Below are 16,752 nucleotides of genomic sequence, written 5' to 3' on the forward strand. Positions count from 1 at the left end.
AGAGAGAGAAAATTAAAAACCTCCAGAATACTTCAATATATATGACAAAGCAGTGTCTTATGACTGCTTTTCTAATAGCACCCTGATCTTTCCACCCTCCTTCCTAAAAGAATGACTCACCTATTCTGTAATAATTGCCACCACTCAAAATCCACTTAGTTTAAACTAAACAGCACTGGGAACAGAAAAATAAAGCAAAACAAAACAAACAACAGAACTCTGCTTGTTCTTAAAACTTTCACAAACTCACTTTTTGATCTGCTTCCTACCCCACCACTCCCATACAAAAGAGCCCCTTAACCTGCAATCTTAATTCCATTTCTTGGTTATGCTAGGAATTTATTTTTGAGAAAGAGAAAGGGAGAGAGAGGGGAAAAGATAAGAGACAAAGAGAAAGAAAGGGAAAGGAGAGAATCTAGGGAGGGAAAGAGAAAAGAGGAAAAAAGGAGGAGGAATGAATGGAAGGAAAGAAAACTAACAAAATTTTCCTTAAAACACTGTAACAATAACACATGTTCTTTTCAGAGATGGATCCAAAAAGGAGAAATTCCCTGACAGGAGTATATAAGCAGTAATGCAAAAAAAGGAAAACACTCAGAAAAAAAGGAGTTACACTGATATTCCCAATGTGTTAAGAATTTTATTTGTTGCTAACAAGAACATCAGAAGTCATCTACCTCAACTTTCTTGCTTACAATTGATGAAACCAAAGACTGAGAGGTAAAGTCACAACAGAAGACCTGAGCTCTTTCCAGTTTCTCTCATCTAACTTCTTGCTCCAGATGCTGTAAGGCTGAACCACTCAGTGAATTAAGGAATAGCTTCCTCTTTATGCCAGTGGATGGAAGTGGACAAGCTCCTAACAATGTTATCATGACTAACAAGATAAAAGAATGTCACATACAATGTCATAACTATCTTATTATATTTATATTAGTTGTCAATATTTTATAATTCTCCATTATTACAAGCATAATTCAGGTATAGTGTTGGTTAAATAGTATTTAGAGTGCTGTCAGTAAATCTAACCACTAAGCATATTATTTCTGAGAAAATGTATTCCAGTTTCAAACTATTTTACTAATTTTAAATGCTAGGCCTACCAAATTAGAGACTCAATACTATAAGCTAAGTGTGATAAACTAAAAACACAACTTTATAAAAATTTCTAACTCAAAAATCATTACTTTTTAACATTAGATACTCATATATAGTACAAAATACAAGTAGTATAATTTTTATTAATATTTCACTGGAAAACTTACATTAAGAGGAAAACATGTCAGCAGAAAACAATAATCATTGTACATTTTTGTTAAGTTAGCTGTGAAAGATAAGAAAACATTCCACTTAGTTCACCAATACATAGATTATTCAGTAGTGCTAATAAAAAAAAAAAAGGAAAAAGATAGCAAAAGTGACAGGTTTCAAAGAACCTCCAAATACATTTTTCTCTCCAGACAACTATGTTTCATTAATAACATTTGATAAATCTACCTTTTAAACTTTTCACTCAAAGGATTAATTCAAAAGCTATTCCTTATTCATTTATTTGTTCAATAAAGAAAATCCAGCCCTTGCCATTTGGTGAACACTACACTAGCACCTTTGGATTTAGGACAGTAAGCTTCAGATTAATTCCTGTCCTAAGTTTAAGAAAAACTGTGACATTTATTGTGACAATGACAGCTAAATTTAAGAAAAAAGTATCAAATGTAATCAAGTTAATTCTCAAAAAACCCTATACAGAAGTAATTTTAAAGACACTTAAAATTCCTATCATTTATATGAAGTTATTCCACAAAGTAACCAAAAGCACTGCTTGGGTAAAAATTCTAATAATATAATCTTTCAATAATTTTTGCTATGAAAATTGACTGGATTAATCCTGCAATAGGGAAATCAAAAGCTACTAACTATTGTGACTTTAAAAAAAATCAAGCATTTGAAAAAGACATATTAAACTGTTCCTAAAATTAAGAAAAATGTATAAGTAATCTTTTTTATATGACAAACTCATTTTATAAATAAAGAGCAAAATGAAAGATAATAGGAAGTAGGGAGATGGATCTTAAATGAGATGAGGATCTAGAGATGGAGATGGAAGGACACAAAAAAGAAATTAAGATGCATTATATGCACATGTACCAATTCCACACTGGGAACATGAACATTATGTACTACAAAAATGTACAAATAAAAAACATAAAAAGTGTAAACTACACATATGTGTATTATATGGTATTATTATATTGCTATACAGATAGTTAAATCTTAATAATAAGCACCATAGCTCCATATGGTACCTTACAAATTATCACAATTATGCATTTGGGATTTTGCCATCAGAACATTTTTTAATGCAAACAGCTTTAACATTTTCTGGATGTCTTATCTTTCACAAATTTCACATTGTCCTTATAATGAGTCAAATCATTAACAGTATTAACTATACCTATATTTACAGCTATATGTTGGTAGTCACGATAAATACTAAGTCTGCAATTAAAAACCCTTGATAGGTGACAAATTCTTTTAAACCCTAACTATCCAAAGCAAGTCAGTGTAAATGAGTCACTGTAATATGGCAAAGAAAAACCTAAAGATATTTTTTCATTGCATTTTACATCGAATTACTTTCATTATTCATCTGCCAAAATATTTAAATTTTCTTTAAAAACTTTCATTTCTTTAAAATAAAAAACATTTTTACTAAATTTATGCATACTGCCTTGTGGAGTAATGAGTATTATCTCCATTTAGATATTTAAAAACAAGAACACAAAGGTGTCCATTTTGTAAATTGCAAGGTCATTTTCCAACCAAACAACTAATCCAACACCATCAACTTACGTGTACACTACTTCCAAGTGCTACCAGTAAGTACATCTTAAAACTGCTTCTCTAATGTCTGTATGATTCTGTTCTAATGAAAAGGGTTAACTCAGACTCAAGCAAGGAAAGATGGAAGGGGATGATCACAAAAAAGTAAAAACAAAGCTCTTTTTGTACTGAATCATTTACTTTTTAAAAAACGAGATTAAAACAGTTACCATAATAATCAAGTAACCTATTATTATTTATTATGTTTTTTAAAAAAGATACTTCACCCTTCAGGTAGATTATGCAAATATGGAACCTAATTCTTGTAGACAGAAGTTAAAAAAAAAAATTCTATGACAAGTACTTAAAAACATGATACTATAAAGAAAACAATTTAAAAATTCAGATAAATTAGGGAATGATCAATAGGGTAGTTAAAACTCCACCTTAAATATAAAATACTTCTTTTCAACTGAAAACTATGTTTCAAAATTAAGTATTCTGTTGCTGGAAAATACAAAACTTTTCTTATTCCATACTTGATTTTTTATATCAAGTACTTTATTTAATAGTAAACGTAAGTAAACATATCAACAGAAACAATATAAGGCATATACTGCTCAAGAGTTCAAACTGAGATTCCATTTGTGCTATCAACAATTTAAAAACTGAAAGTTACCTACCACACAAATTAAAGAATATTAAGTTGAAGAACTGATAAACCAATTACTTCAATTACTGAACAAAAATCAGATCTGCTTATTATGTTCATTTAAGACCAAAAATTTAAAAAAAAAAATTAAAGTAGACCCCCAAGGTATAGCTTAGTTTTTTGTTTTGTTTTGTTTTGTTTTAAAGCTAGTTAGAATGAGCCCTATTAAGTACCTATTCTAGCTGGAGACTGGTTAATTAATCGGTCCAGGTCAGATTGGATGTGCCTTCTTTTCATTATTATTCTAGTTCACCATCCGCAAGTGCGGGAAGGTGTCAGAGTGTCGAAGCTAGGGGGCATGCTGTAGCAAGGGGAAAAGAAAAACGGGAAAGGTGCAATGGATGCTGCATAGTTGAATAATTATCTGGGTGGCACAATGGGCGAGTCCCGCCGACACCAGAGCTGAGGGAGAGGCTGCCTAACTCTGCCCCAGGCACCTCCCCGTTAAGCGGCATCAGAAGCGACCGGACCGCCTCTCCTCGTCTTCACAAGGAAAAATGAAAAAGAAATAAAAGGATGCCCGCACTCGCTTTACCTTTGGTTTTGGACACGGACCGGCGGCGCAAACACGCAAAGGCAGGCGCTCGCGGAGAGCCGCGGCAGGCGAGCGGGCCAGGGCTTCTCCGCCACCCCGCGGCAGCGTCCCCGCGCCAAGAGCACCCGGGCGGCGGGGGCGGTCGTGGGGGCGGCGGCGCCCAGCCGCAGGTGAGACCCGCCGCTCTCGGCCGGGCTCAGCCCCGGTCCCTGCAGCACAGACCCCGGCAGCCCCGGTCCTCCTCGGCCCCCAGCCGGGTGGGCGGCGGGAGCTCGGGAAGCCCGGAATGGGGGCGGGGGAGGCGCGCCCATCCATCCCCGCAACCTCTGCGGACCAGAAACCCGCACACAGCCCTCTGCTCCGGCCGGCGAGAGGGAGTTCCTGCCCCAGGACCTCCGCCCTGGAGAAAGGACCCTGAGAGACTCGCGCTCACCGTGAAACCGTGGGGGGCTCTGCCTTACCCCTTCTTCATGCTTCGGCGGCGGCCGTCGGTCCGCTCAGCTCGGGGACCCACCTAGAGTCCTCGGGAGCGTCGGGCTCTGGGGTGGAAACTGTTCCAGGCGGCGGCTGTAGCTCCGGGCCACCGGGGATGCCGCCTGGGGCGCCCGCCGGCCGCCGGACCCACCGAGCGCTCGAGGTGCGAGCGAACAACACCGCGCGAGCCGCCTCTGCCCTCCGCCGCCCCCTCCCCGCGCGACGCTCCACGGCCGGGCGCGGGGACCCGCGCCAGCAGCAGGGGGAGCCGCGGCTCTCTCTCCAACTAGTCTCCCATCCTTCCGACCAGAGCTGCCCCGGGCCAGTCACAGGTCTTCAAACCAGAGATTCTCACTTGCTGCTTCAGCCCTCAGGGGCCAGGTATCCCCAGGGTGGGAAACGCAGCCTCCGCCCACTCACCCAAACGAGGGAGGAAAGCTAGCTCTTCCCCCTTTCCTGAGGCTCTGTGGTATTACCCAAACCTCATTTTGGGGGAGGGGGACGAGGAGAACCGTGCTTGGCTAGGGAATGAGGGGAGATGATAGCCTATTGAAGGAACCATCCATTCAGAGGCGGGGTCGGAGGGAGGCCCGCCCTTCTTGCCCCGCCCCTCCCTCCAAACTACACTTCCCATAGTGCCTGTTTCCACTTCCTGCCGCACTGCCCGCTGGGAATCCGGACCTTCCAGGCCTTTAAGATGCTTTAGAACTCAGGCTTTCATTTAGCCAGCTAGGTCCTGAAAGTTGTAAACCACCGTATGTCATTCTGCTGCCCTAGATAAATATTTAAAAACCCCTAGGTTAGGTTGTAGCTATTATAGTATTAATCAATTTATTAATTCAGTGTTAGCAGTGATTTCTTTGCAAAGAAGGTAAAGAACTGTTCCGTGGCACTCTGTCAGGACCTGGGAGCCAGGGCTTCTTCCGCCCGGGCCTGGTTTCTTCCTTGGATCCTTTGCCGTCATGTCGGCTGCGATTGCAGCTCTAGCCGCTTCCTACGGCTCAGGTTCAGGATCCGAATCGGACTCCGACAGTGAGGGCGGTCGATGTCCGCTGCCAGCCGCCGACTCCCTCATGCACCTGACTAAGTCGCCCTCCGCCAAGCCGTCTCTGGCAGTGGCGGTGGACTCGGCTCCGGAGGTGGCAGTTAAGGTGAGTGTTGGGCTACCGATGCTGTGCGGGAGCTGACTTCTACTCCAAACCACCGCTGTTAGGTCCCGGCTTGCCTTTTAGAGTTTAGAGAGACGCCTCCCTCCCATACGCTTCTTCCTTGGGAGAAGCCCAGAGTGGAAGTTAAAGGAACCCTCCTTGCCTCGCCTCTCTCCATCAGAAAACAAATGGGCGAGGGGGCGTCAATTCTTGGCTTGGTACGTGACCAGAATGGAGCAGGTGTAATCTCAGAACGCAAATAAAACTAGATAAGGATTTCCCAGCTAGAGTTGAGTGTGCAGTAGCCCGACTTTGTTTTGGCTTTGAAGAACTCTATATTCTTAAATGCGCTTCACCACTTGCGTGGACTTGTGTGAACTTAGACAAATTTCACAACCTCCTGTTGGTTCACTTGCACAATGGGGGTTTTAATTATTTTGCCTGAAAACTTTTTTGCAGTCCACCTGTCTCGCCTCCCGAGTGCTAAGATTAAAGCATATGCCATGCCCAGCATTACAATGGAGACTAATATTTAAAGTGCTTATCTATACGAGACAATTATTGTGGCCATTAAGTGAAATAATTATACAAATTTAACGCACAGAACCTGATCGCTAATAAGAGGGCAATACATATTAGCTATTACATTTAACTATGTTGATGCAGTGAAGAAAAGGTACTAGATTTAAATAATAGGTAATAAAGGAAGAGATATGTTAAGTACGTGTTCTTTGTCAGGAACTCTTGTAAGGTCTGAAGCCACAGAAGGTAGCAAGCCAGACATCCTTGTCATCGTGGAAAAGGTAGTTAATTACACATGACCAAATAAAGTAGTTACAGATTGAGTTGGGTTCTATTAAGGAAAAAAATGAAGACCCATGATAGAGACAAAGGGGAGACATGGGTTGGTCAGAGGAGTACTCTGTGGAATGATCTCTGAGAATAAGAACCTGGCTGTACTGGTTGATATTGTGTCCATTTGAGAGGTTTAATTAAGTGACTTAGCCGAGAGCCAGGATTCTTAGTTTGTAAGCATTCTCATCCTATGCAAGAGGGGCCATGGACATTTGTGAGTCCTACACCTTCAGCCCCAGGGTAGCTTGTTTATAATGTAAGGAAGGGAAAGAGGCTGGCTAGAAGCTGCAACTGCTGCCTTTTCCTTTGATCTTCACTGTTTTCTGCTACTATGAACTGCTGCTCTCTGCCATGTGTCCCTCTGCCTGGGAGCCATCCGAGTATGGACTGAAACCTCCATGAACTGTGAGCTAAATAAACCTTTCCTTCCTTAATTTTAGGTGTCAGGTATTTTGTCTCAGCAATGAGGAAAAGTAACTGAGACACCGGCCCATTGCAATCTAAGGTGAGAGTTCCCAGGCATAGCTGACCTGAAAAAGCAGAGAGTTTAGTATGATTGAAGAACTGAGGTAAGGTTCTTTCTGCATCTAGAGCCAGGTCAGAGCACACACCAATTGGTGGTAGAGCTGTGTGGGCAGTTAGCTCAAGATGTAGAGATGGTGTGCAAAATTCTTATGTATGCTGTCTACAAGTCTAGCGCTTTCACCTAAGGATACTATGGGTCTTTAGTGAGCCATTCACATTTTTTTTTTAAATGAACATCTAGCATGAAAAAATGCTTGCTATTTTGCATTTACTGCAAAACAACTCCCAGTTTCTGTCCAACAACTCCTAAGTTTGTATTCCTCTCATAGCTCTTTTGGAGCACTCATCAATTCACTTCCATTTTTCCTCAGCCCAATGCAGTGTGGCCCCAGCCTCTTGAGAAACTTCTCCCAGAATTATGTCTCAGGTTTTCCACTAGTCAGGTTCCACCTTAAGTCTTTGCATCCAGTGACACTCTTGAATAGTTTGTCTTTCTCTCCCTTTGACATGCATGGGGGTATGCTCAGCCTCTGATCCCCCTTTCTGTACTGTCCTTCAATATCGATGTTTCCCAGGTCTGCCCTTAGTCCACTTGGCATTTTACACATTCCCCCTCATCGTCAGTCTCAGTTGACTGCAGGTGGCCACTGTGAAGTGGTTAGCACAGTCAGGATTCAAACTTGCCTTGAGCACTTTCCTTCATGGTGGCCTTGGATAAGTCACTTATGTACTCCCTGCCAATTTGGTCTCATTTTGCACCTTCTCAGAGGTTTAACCCTACTGCTTATCTCCTAGAATTATAGAAATTGTCATAAACCATGTGAAGCAATTTTAGTAATGCCATATATATAGTAAACAAATGTCAGCTATCATTTCCAGCGCTAAATTTCTTGCTAACTTAAGACCCAATAAACCTCTCTCCTGAGAAGGCTCTTGGATACTTTCAATCTGATGTGCTGAAAAAGTAAGTTTCTCTTCCTCAGAATCCCCCTCTCATTTTCCCATTTTAATGAATGATCCCACAACCTGCCCATTAGTGCAGCAGAGAACAGAAGGGTCATCCTTTCTCTTCTTCCTTAGCCCTCTAAGCTATTCATTCGGTTGGCTCTAACATTGGCTATCATAATTTTTCTCAAATTACTCCCTTTCTCTATGTTTTCATAAACACAGTCTTCATAGTTTCCTTATTTCTCCAGGAATTATTCCTGACATTCCTTTTTCTCTCAGTCTTTGATTTTGGGTGGATTGTCCTGCCTGTGATACTTATCAAATACCTCTTTCCTCTTCTACTACCATTCCTCAGTTCAGAGTCTCATCATTTTTCCTGAGGCAAGTATATAACCTTCAAACCCTCAAACAGGTTTTCCTACTTCTTGGGGCCTTGCCATATAACTCAGTTGTTTAAAGCACCACTTGGGCTAATACAGTTAGGCACATAGGACTGCAGTTCAATTCCCAGTTCCAGAAGCTGCACCAGACCCGTCCTGAAGTAGCCAAAAAAAAAAAAAAAAAAAACTTCGTCTGTTTTGTCTCTGAATTCTATACCCTCTTCTTTCCTCCATAGAACATGTAGAATATTGTTTCTAGATTCTGATTTCACAGGTTGCTTCCCTCCCCAAAGCTACCATACTCTTTCTAACTTCCTCATGTAGCAAGGGGAGCCTGCCAAATTCTTTCTTTCTCTTAAGATTTTGCACACGCTAGTGTTTCCGCCTAGAAATCCCTTGTGACTCCCAAACTCTGCTACCCTTCATTTTCAGTGCACATTTCCTTCTATGCCCATCACCAATTCATCTCATGTTATTTTAGTCCCACTCTGCTCTTATTTTGGAATGTCAGTGAAACATTTGTGTTCTCCAGTATATAACAATAACTATGTTCTGGTTAAAATTTTATTGTACTGCAATGTTGTCAGATTTTACACTTTAGAAATGACTACTTTAGCACCTGGCTGGAGGTACATGCTTGTAATCCCAGCACTTGGGAGCCTGGTGCAAGAGGATCTGTGTGAATCTGAGGCCAACCTGGACTACATAGTGAGTTTAAGGCCAGCCTAAACTATGTAGCAAGACCTGGGGGGGCAGGGTGTATTCCCACTTGAGAAATGTGATGAGCTGTATTCTATCAATTCCAAGTGTTGCTTGTTAAATGTCTTTTTAAACTTTCAAAAATAACACAGCTTACATTCTGTCTCTTTTAAGCATAGTTTTAAATTTCCTACTCAGTGATATAGTATCTCTTATATTTGTCATCTTTCGAATTTAAATCCCTTTTTCCTGTACATCTGTCAAGGGCCAAACTCATCTTTATCTGGATTTCTGTTTTTTTCATCACATCTGTCTAAATTTCTGTTGTAGGAATTTTTCTATTTGGAACTAATTTCCAAATTCTGAGAAGAACAAAAACCTATGCCCTAAACTGATAAAAAGAAAAAAACTTTATAATAATGATTAGCTAGTAGTCTGCATTACAGTTTACATTGTGTTTTCATGTCTCTTTTCTTATTTGCACACAGGACAACGTGAAAAGAACAAAAAGATGTTTAGTATTGTTTTCAGATAACTTTGAAGTATTAAATGATAAACTGTTTAACTTGAACCATACAGTCCCCTTCAGTTACTACACTTTAATTTTTGTGACTTAAACTAAGTAGAAATTATTTATAATTGTTTGGTAATCCCAATTGCATTCTTAATTGTTGTTGAACTCCTAGTGGGAATTAAAACAAGGTTGTGGCTTTGTGCAAGTTGTTCTAATTAAGTGTAAAATTAACAACCTTTTATTTCCTAAAGGGTTGCTTAGTTCTATACTTTTATTAGGGACCAAAGCTTGTGACCTATTTATGTAATTAGTCACCACTGTTGCTTATTTAAAGGATAATTTTTTAATTATACTTTGTATTTAAAAGTACATAATTTTCCATTCAAAATAACTCAGATGTATAGTATTTTAAATACATACTTCATTAGAAGGATCTGATGATCTACATTGTGAAGTGTTTCTAGCAACTGTGCCCCATACATCTCTTGTTCTTTTAAAGTTTATCACTAGAAGTTGACTAATAAGAAGAGAAAAGCATTTGACTTAGTTTTTATGCAGTATTAGCTATTTGTAACCTTTTCATTTTATAGTAATTTTTTTTCTATATTTAGGACAGGGTCTGCAGGGTCTCACTACGTAGATCAGACTTTAGTGATTCTGTTTTCAACCTCCCAAGTGCTGGGATTACAGGCAAGCATCACCACGCCCAGTCTCCCTTGCCGTCTCAGCACGCCCCGCAGGCAGGGCGGGCATGGCACACCAGGGTTAACCCCAGCTGTTGCACTCTGCCTAAACAGGCACTTTAGTCTGTTGAGCTATCAGGCTGGCCCAGTAATGTGTTTTTATTTTGCGCTCAAGACAACAGAGTGTCTCTAATCAGTGAAGATTCTTGTGTGCATCCTAGGGCAATAAGTAGTTGTCATCCTTTCAGTATCCTTGCATTTGAACCCCCTTCCTTATTAGGAGTCGTACTCTGAAGAACATCCCTGCCTACCACCTGTCTTCACAAGGCAAAAACCCAGATTCTCATGCTCAAAGCTCCCTTTCTTATCTCAATCTCAGACTATTACTTAGGCTTAGTCAAACAGATGCACTCACCTATACTTTCTGTTCTATATCTAGTCCAGAAAGAAGGAAAGAGAATCTTAAATGGTAGTGCTGGCCAACCTGTTTCTTTAGGCCAGTAGTTTCAATAGCCAGTATTCAGTGGCAGCAGTAGCTTTCAGTAATGTTGTTCAGTAACAGTAAACCATGTCCCCACTGGTTTAGTTAGTGATATGATTGCTTTTTAGATTATGTTTTCATTTATAGTCACCTTATGTTTCTGCCTTTTTCTGAAAACTGAGTTTCTACCCTTCTGAGCAATTCTAAGAGAAAGTTATAAGGATTCAATTCTATTTCATACCTATGTATATTTCTGCTGCTGGCAACTAAGAACCCAAACTGATGTCTAGTCACTATGCCAATGATTTATTTGGTTTGTTTACATAGGGTCTCTAGTTCTTGTTGTACCTTTAAACACTCTTCCCCCAGTCGTTAGTTCCATTGGAGTTGTCTCAGTTACTTTTCTCTTGTTGCTGGGACAAATATCTGACACCCAAAGTGAAGGAAGGAAAGGTTTATGTAGCTCATCTACTGGAGATTTCAGTCCATACTCAGCTGGCTGCAAGGCAGAGTGGCACATGGCAGAGGACAGCAAGCAGTTCATGGTGGTGGCAAAGAGCAGAGAGCAAAACGGAGCAGAGAGGAAGTCTGTCTCCCCTAAGTTGCATTCAGGCTATCTGCCCCAGGCTCTGTATAGTACTCACAGCCATAATCCCAACAGTACTACAACTCATAATCCCAGCCTGATCATAATTCCAGTGGCTCTTGAGTTAATCACAAACTCTAGAAGTCTGCCCCATGACTGCATGAGGCTTTGGGGGGACACCTAGAGACTAACCATAACAGGAGTATGTGACTTAATCATGGAAATATTTATTCACAGAAATGTAAAAATTATACAAAATGATGTGTCTGCCTCAGTGCTAGATCAGCAGTGTTGCTGAATTTCTTTGGTAGTACCCTCTTCTTGCACATTGTTTATTGACTGATTGATTTGTAATTGTCTATCCCACTAGAATATACACTCCACAAAGACAGTTATCCTTGTCCATTTCTGTGGGTCTAGAATAGTGCTGGACACATAGTAGGTACACAGTATGTATTGAGTGAATAAATGAGCCTGAAGTGCTTTGTGAAAGTGCCTGTTCCCTGAATACATGAAGAAAATATGAAGATCAGCTGTGACTCCTGTCATTCCCTGCATCTGCAAGTATCTATTTCATCTGGAAGACAGACCGCTTTTTCAGAAGCGAGTCTTCCAGTTCTTTATTATAAGCTGGTGTCCTTTCACTCCCTTCAGGATAGCCAGGTCTTCAGTTTCCCTTCCTGCTCCTACGTTTTTCCCTGCTGCCTCTTTCCCTTTGGAATATGATTGCTTTTATTGACTTCTTCATCCTAAGGATGAAGAAAAATAAGTTTATCATAGAAATTCTTTTATCTGACACCACGTCTCTTCAGGTTTGGGTGGGTTTTTTTTCTTTGTTTTTATGTTTTGTTTTGTTTTCTAACTACCAAATGTCTTGGGAAGAGTTGTATTGTTTTTTTTCTCTAAATCTTCATTTATATAAATGCCCCTGTCACTGTCTTTCCACAGTCCTCCTCAGCACCAAAATCACTCTGGCAGAGGTTTTATGTGATGAAATTGCTACAGCCAGCGATTTTTAGTTATCCTTATTTTACTTAATTTCTCTATGATTTGCCTTTTTTTCTATTTAATTTAACATATTTATTGGAACATGTGCTAAAGGCTCTACATTCTCCTAGGCAATGAGAATATAAAATGTAAACAAAGGCATGTGCAAATAATATATTACCGGTACTGCCAGGAACACATTACTTAGGACTGTGGACAAAAGAGCAGATTTCCTAGAGCAGGGATGACATATTATCAGATAACAAAGTAAACGCCTGTTACACAAGTCAGAAACATTGCTAGCAGCGTAGGAAGCATCAAAGTGCTTGCAGTGTTTTAGAAGTCAGCCATGAATGTAGTATGGTAAGCAAAAGTGTGTATGTAGCAAGCCTGATAAGGGAGCGGTGTAGTGTGCATGCAAGATATGATGGCGCTTTAAGCTAGAACAGTGGCAATTGGGATATGGAGGCAGTGGGTGGAAGTATGATTGCTGGAAAAATGTTCACAGGTAGAATCCTACTCAGTAACTGGTTTGTTATAAAGCAGAGTTATGGAGGGGAACAGCATCCTCTGTAGCATAGTGTTTGATGTTGTGACATTCAAACATAATGAAATTTAGTAGATATTTGGATATGAGGATCCAGAGGCCAGGATTAGGGTCAAGGCTGAAAAAAAAATGCCACAAAATAATTGAAGTTATGAGAATAAAAAGACAAAGTACTATTTGGAAACTAAAGAAGAAGTAAGTTTAAGGAAGTCTTACCTGATGAACTCTATCTCTGACAAAATGAAAAAGCAGCCTGCTTTGGTGTAGGGGCCACTGTAAGATGCTTTAATAGTAGTAAGATTTTAGGGCTGGGGAGATAGCTCAGTGGTCTAAGCACCTGCCTGGCAAGCACCTCCCTGCTGCCACATGTAGCGCAGACCCAAGAACTCTGGGGCGGAAACCAGCCTGAAACAGGACCACTATGAGTCTGAACAGTGTAGCAAGACCCTGTATCAAATAAATAAATACAGTAAAATACTAGTAGGATTTTGAAACAATAGCTGTGCCTGTGGCATTGTTTCCTTCTGGGCTTTCTAGTCTTCGGTCATTGGCTGGCCTTTATCTTTGTTTGTGGTACTGTTTCTTCTTTAGTATTACTGTCAACTTTGTGAAACCCTGTTTTTCAGAATTTGCAGTGTTACTTTACATTGCCTTTGCATCCTGTTAATGGATGTATCCTACCATCAGCCAATGCCCAACAAAATAAAGATGATAATATGATTGTAATAGTCATAGGAATTGATTGTATACTGACGCATAGCAAAGTGCTTACATTTTAATGGAAGGTGATAGATAATAAATGTGTCAGGTGATAGTAAATATAATGAAAAAAATGAGGCATTATAAAAGGAAAGCAGAAAACATTGAACAGAGACTTAGAAGGGAGGAGAAATACCTTGTGAATAGTCAAGGGAAGAGTATTCTAAAAAGAGTAAGTGTAGACTTTTTCTTTCTTTCTTTTTTTTTTTTTTTTTGTAGTACCAGGGATCAAACTCAGGACCTTGCCCTTGCCAGGTAGAATTCTTCGGGAGAATTGTACTTTAGCATCTTCTGAGAGCAGCAAATGTGCCATTGAGCACAGGCATGGTACTGGATGGAGACGAGGTTGTGGAGGCTGGGGCAGATCATGAAGGGTACATTCTGACCAGTTAGACTGCAGTCTTTGATTTTATAGCAGCAATTTCATAAGTCTAATACTAAAATATACTTTTAAAAGTTTTCAAAATATAATTTGAATGCCCTAACTAAAGAGAAAGCATTTATAATTAATGTACTTTTAATATGTGATTTCTCAGGCAGGACAGTACAGAAAGACAAAAAGCCCTGTAAACTACCTTAAGAAAATGTACCAACTTCCTGAGAACACTGTAATGTGCCTTGTAAACCTTTATTAGGCTTTTACTCTGAGCGGTAAAGCTAACAAGAGGTTAGAGCAAAGAAGTAACATAGCCTGAAGCATAAGTGAGGCTCTGGGTGGACAAGGGCAAAAAGCAGTTAGGCTACTTTAAGCTATTACAGTAATTCAGATGTAAGCCGCTTCATATATAAGATGCTCAGTTGAACCAACGTGATAAAAAGAGGATATGAGATGTTGAATTCTGAATGTAGTTGGAAAAATGAGATGTAGAGTATAGAGGAAGAGGAATCAAGGGTAACTCCAGAGATTCTCAACTGATTAACTACAAGAATATAAATTGCTGTTAATTTAGATTTGTTGGCAAATAGATGACCAGGAGTTATTTGAGATGTCTCGTGGACATCCAGGAAGAAAAGGTATGTGCAAGTCTCTAGCGTCGAGGAGGTCCACGGTACAGACAGTTATTTGGAGATTGATGTGTTTATGAATGGTGGTGTTAACAAAAAATAGACTGTTAATGATTCTTCCATAAAGATGAGACTCTTGTGTTCATTATCTTTGGGAATGAATTTAAGAAGGTTGAAACATTGACATGGATTATAAAAATTGTAAGTTTAGAAGGCTCAAGCCCTGTCGCTTCCTTGTACCCAACTGAGTGCCATCTGGTTACACATTTAAATAGGTTTACTAAATAAAAAAGAAGTACCTATTTTGAATTTGAAGTCATAGTCTTGAATTAATTAAAATGAAGAATTAAACCCTCCTTTTAAGACTTTACATAGTATCGTGTAGAATTCTTAAATTTTTAATAAAGTATCTTGAAAAAAGTTATTTTTACCTGTAAAAGTACCTATACATTATTTAGTACATATTATTTTTATTTATCTTTTATTATTAGAATTAATCTTGGTATAAATAATCATAGAGTTGGTGTTTTAAAAGGCTGGTATAACTTCTGAATTCATTTGGCTTTCTCTTTAGGAAGACTTGGAGACTGGTGTTCACCTTGACCCTGCTGTCAAGGAAGTTCAGTATAATCCTACCTATGAGACCATGTTTGCTCCTGAGGTAAGTAACATTCAAGGTTCTGCTCTTTGCTAAAGTATTTGAATTGTACATAGGTAGGTATATGGTTGTTGAGTTTTTAAAAGCTTTTTCAAAAAGTATATTTAAGTTTTCAGAAAATATGACCTCCCAATCGCCCAGAATCTAAATGCTTTATGGGATTATTTTGAAAATCCACTGATTGTCTACTTATAAATATCTAGTATAAAACTATCTTTAGAAAAAGAAAATTTGAAAATAATCTGATTCTTAGATGTGAACTTGGTTGATATCTTCCTCTCAGCGTTGATAAGAAAATATTATAATTAACTATAAGGAATAATATTTTCTGAATTTTTTTTCCAGTACTGGGGATTGAACTCTTACTATCAGTGGGAAGTATATTATGAAACATTTACTAACAAATACTAACACAGTATGCATTGTTATAATAACATACTATTTGAACATAGTCATAGGGTTTAATGCTCTGAGTGAAACAAAGTACTATCTTGAGTTCTTTTTTCTTGGTAATAAATGATGGTAGAGGACTGAGGAAATAGCTCAGTAGCATATGTACGTGCCTAGCAAGCACAGAGTCCTGAGTTCAATCCTTGGCCCCCAAAAATAAATATAGAAAGAAAGACTTTTAAAATGGAGGGGAAAAAAACAGAAACAATTCCTATTGACATTTAAGAAATATTTTTGAGTGGAGTGTGATGGCACACACTTGTTATCACAGCACTCAGGAGGCTGAGGCAGGAAGATCTTGACAAGCCTAGTCTTAACTGCACAGGGAGACCCTGTTTAAAACAAATAAATATCTTTGAATATTGTTCATTTGGAAAAGTTTGTAGAAAAATTACGTTTCTAGATATTAAAATTGGAAAGTGCTTATTCATGAAGAGAGGCCAAAAAAAGGTAATTGTAGATCTGGTGGCACACCCCTGTAATCCCAGCACTTGAGAAGCTGAAGTAGAAAGAGCATTAAGAGTTCAAGGCCAGCCTGAACTACATAGGGAGACCTTTCTTTAAAACAAACAACAAAAACCAGAGAGAAATGAAATTGTGATTATAAACCAAAAATAAGACTCCAGAAGCAAAATCTTTAAGAAATTCTTAAATGATATATGTGAGGAGTTATGTCTTACTGTATTTTGATCTTTTCCAGTACTTTTCATTTTGTAGAACATAGTAGTTGTCCTTTTTTATGATATATCAGAATCCTAGAGCTATTTCATGTACTTGGCCTGCCTCAGTTTCAATAGTCGCTTATAAGTTGGCCATTAAAATGTGTACCACTGGGACTGGGGAGATAGCTCAGTGGTCTAAGCTGCCTCACAAGCACAAGGACCTGGGGAAGCTGAGATGGGAGGATCACTATAATTCTGAGCTATGTAGTAAGACCCTATACCAGAGAGAGAGAGAGAGAGAGAGAGAGAGAGAGAGAGAGA

The 16,752-nt window shown here is 39.3% G+C and overlaps 2 protein-coding genes across 4 annotated transcripts in view; one reads left to right on the forward strand and one right to left on the reverse strand.

Moving 5' to 3' along the window:
* The window catches only part of Wasf1 (WAS protein family member 1), a 103,505-nt gene extending 98,443 nt beyond the window's left edge, over positions 1 to 5,062 (reverse strand). The window contains exon 1 of one of the 2 annotated variants that reach the window (XM_004637490.1): positions 4,504 to 5,062. The gene's annotated coding sequence lies outside the window, so the exon portion shown is untranslated. The remainder of the gene's footprint in view (positions 1 to 4,503) is intronic. The other variant, XM_023722320.1, reaches the window with a different exon arrangement.
* A 348-nt stretch (positions 5,063 to 5,410) lies between these two features.
* Cdc40 (cell division cycle 40) overlaps positions 5,411 to 16,752 on the forward strand; it is a 47,735-nt gene continuing 36,393 nt past the window's right edge. The window contains exons 1-2 of one of the 2 annotated variants that reach the window (XM_004637492.3): positions 5,411 to 5,695; positions 15,236 to 15,322. In XM_004637492.3, the coding sequence (XP_004637549.1) occupies positions 5,507 to 5,695; positions 15,236 to 15,322 (276 nt within the window). In that variant the 5' untranslated portion in view covers positions 5,411 to 5,506. Of the gene's footprint in view, positions 5,696 to 8,010; positions 8,037 to 15,235; positions 15,323 to 16,752 lie in introns of those variants that run through there. The other variant, XM_023722328.1, reaches the window with a different exon arrangement.

This window comes from Octodon degus, unplaced genomic scaffold, assembly GCF_000260255.1.
Source record: "Octodon degus isolate 3935 unplaced genomic scaffold, OctDeg1.0 scaffold00090, whole genome shotgun sequence".
In the NCBI taxonomy this organism is placed as follows: Eukaryota; Metazoa; Chordata; class Mammalia; order Rodentia; family Octodontidae; genus Octodon; species Octodon degus.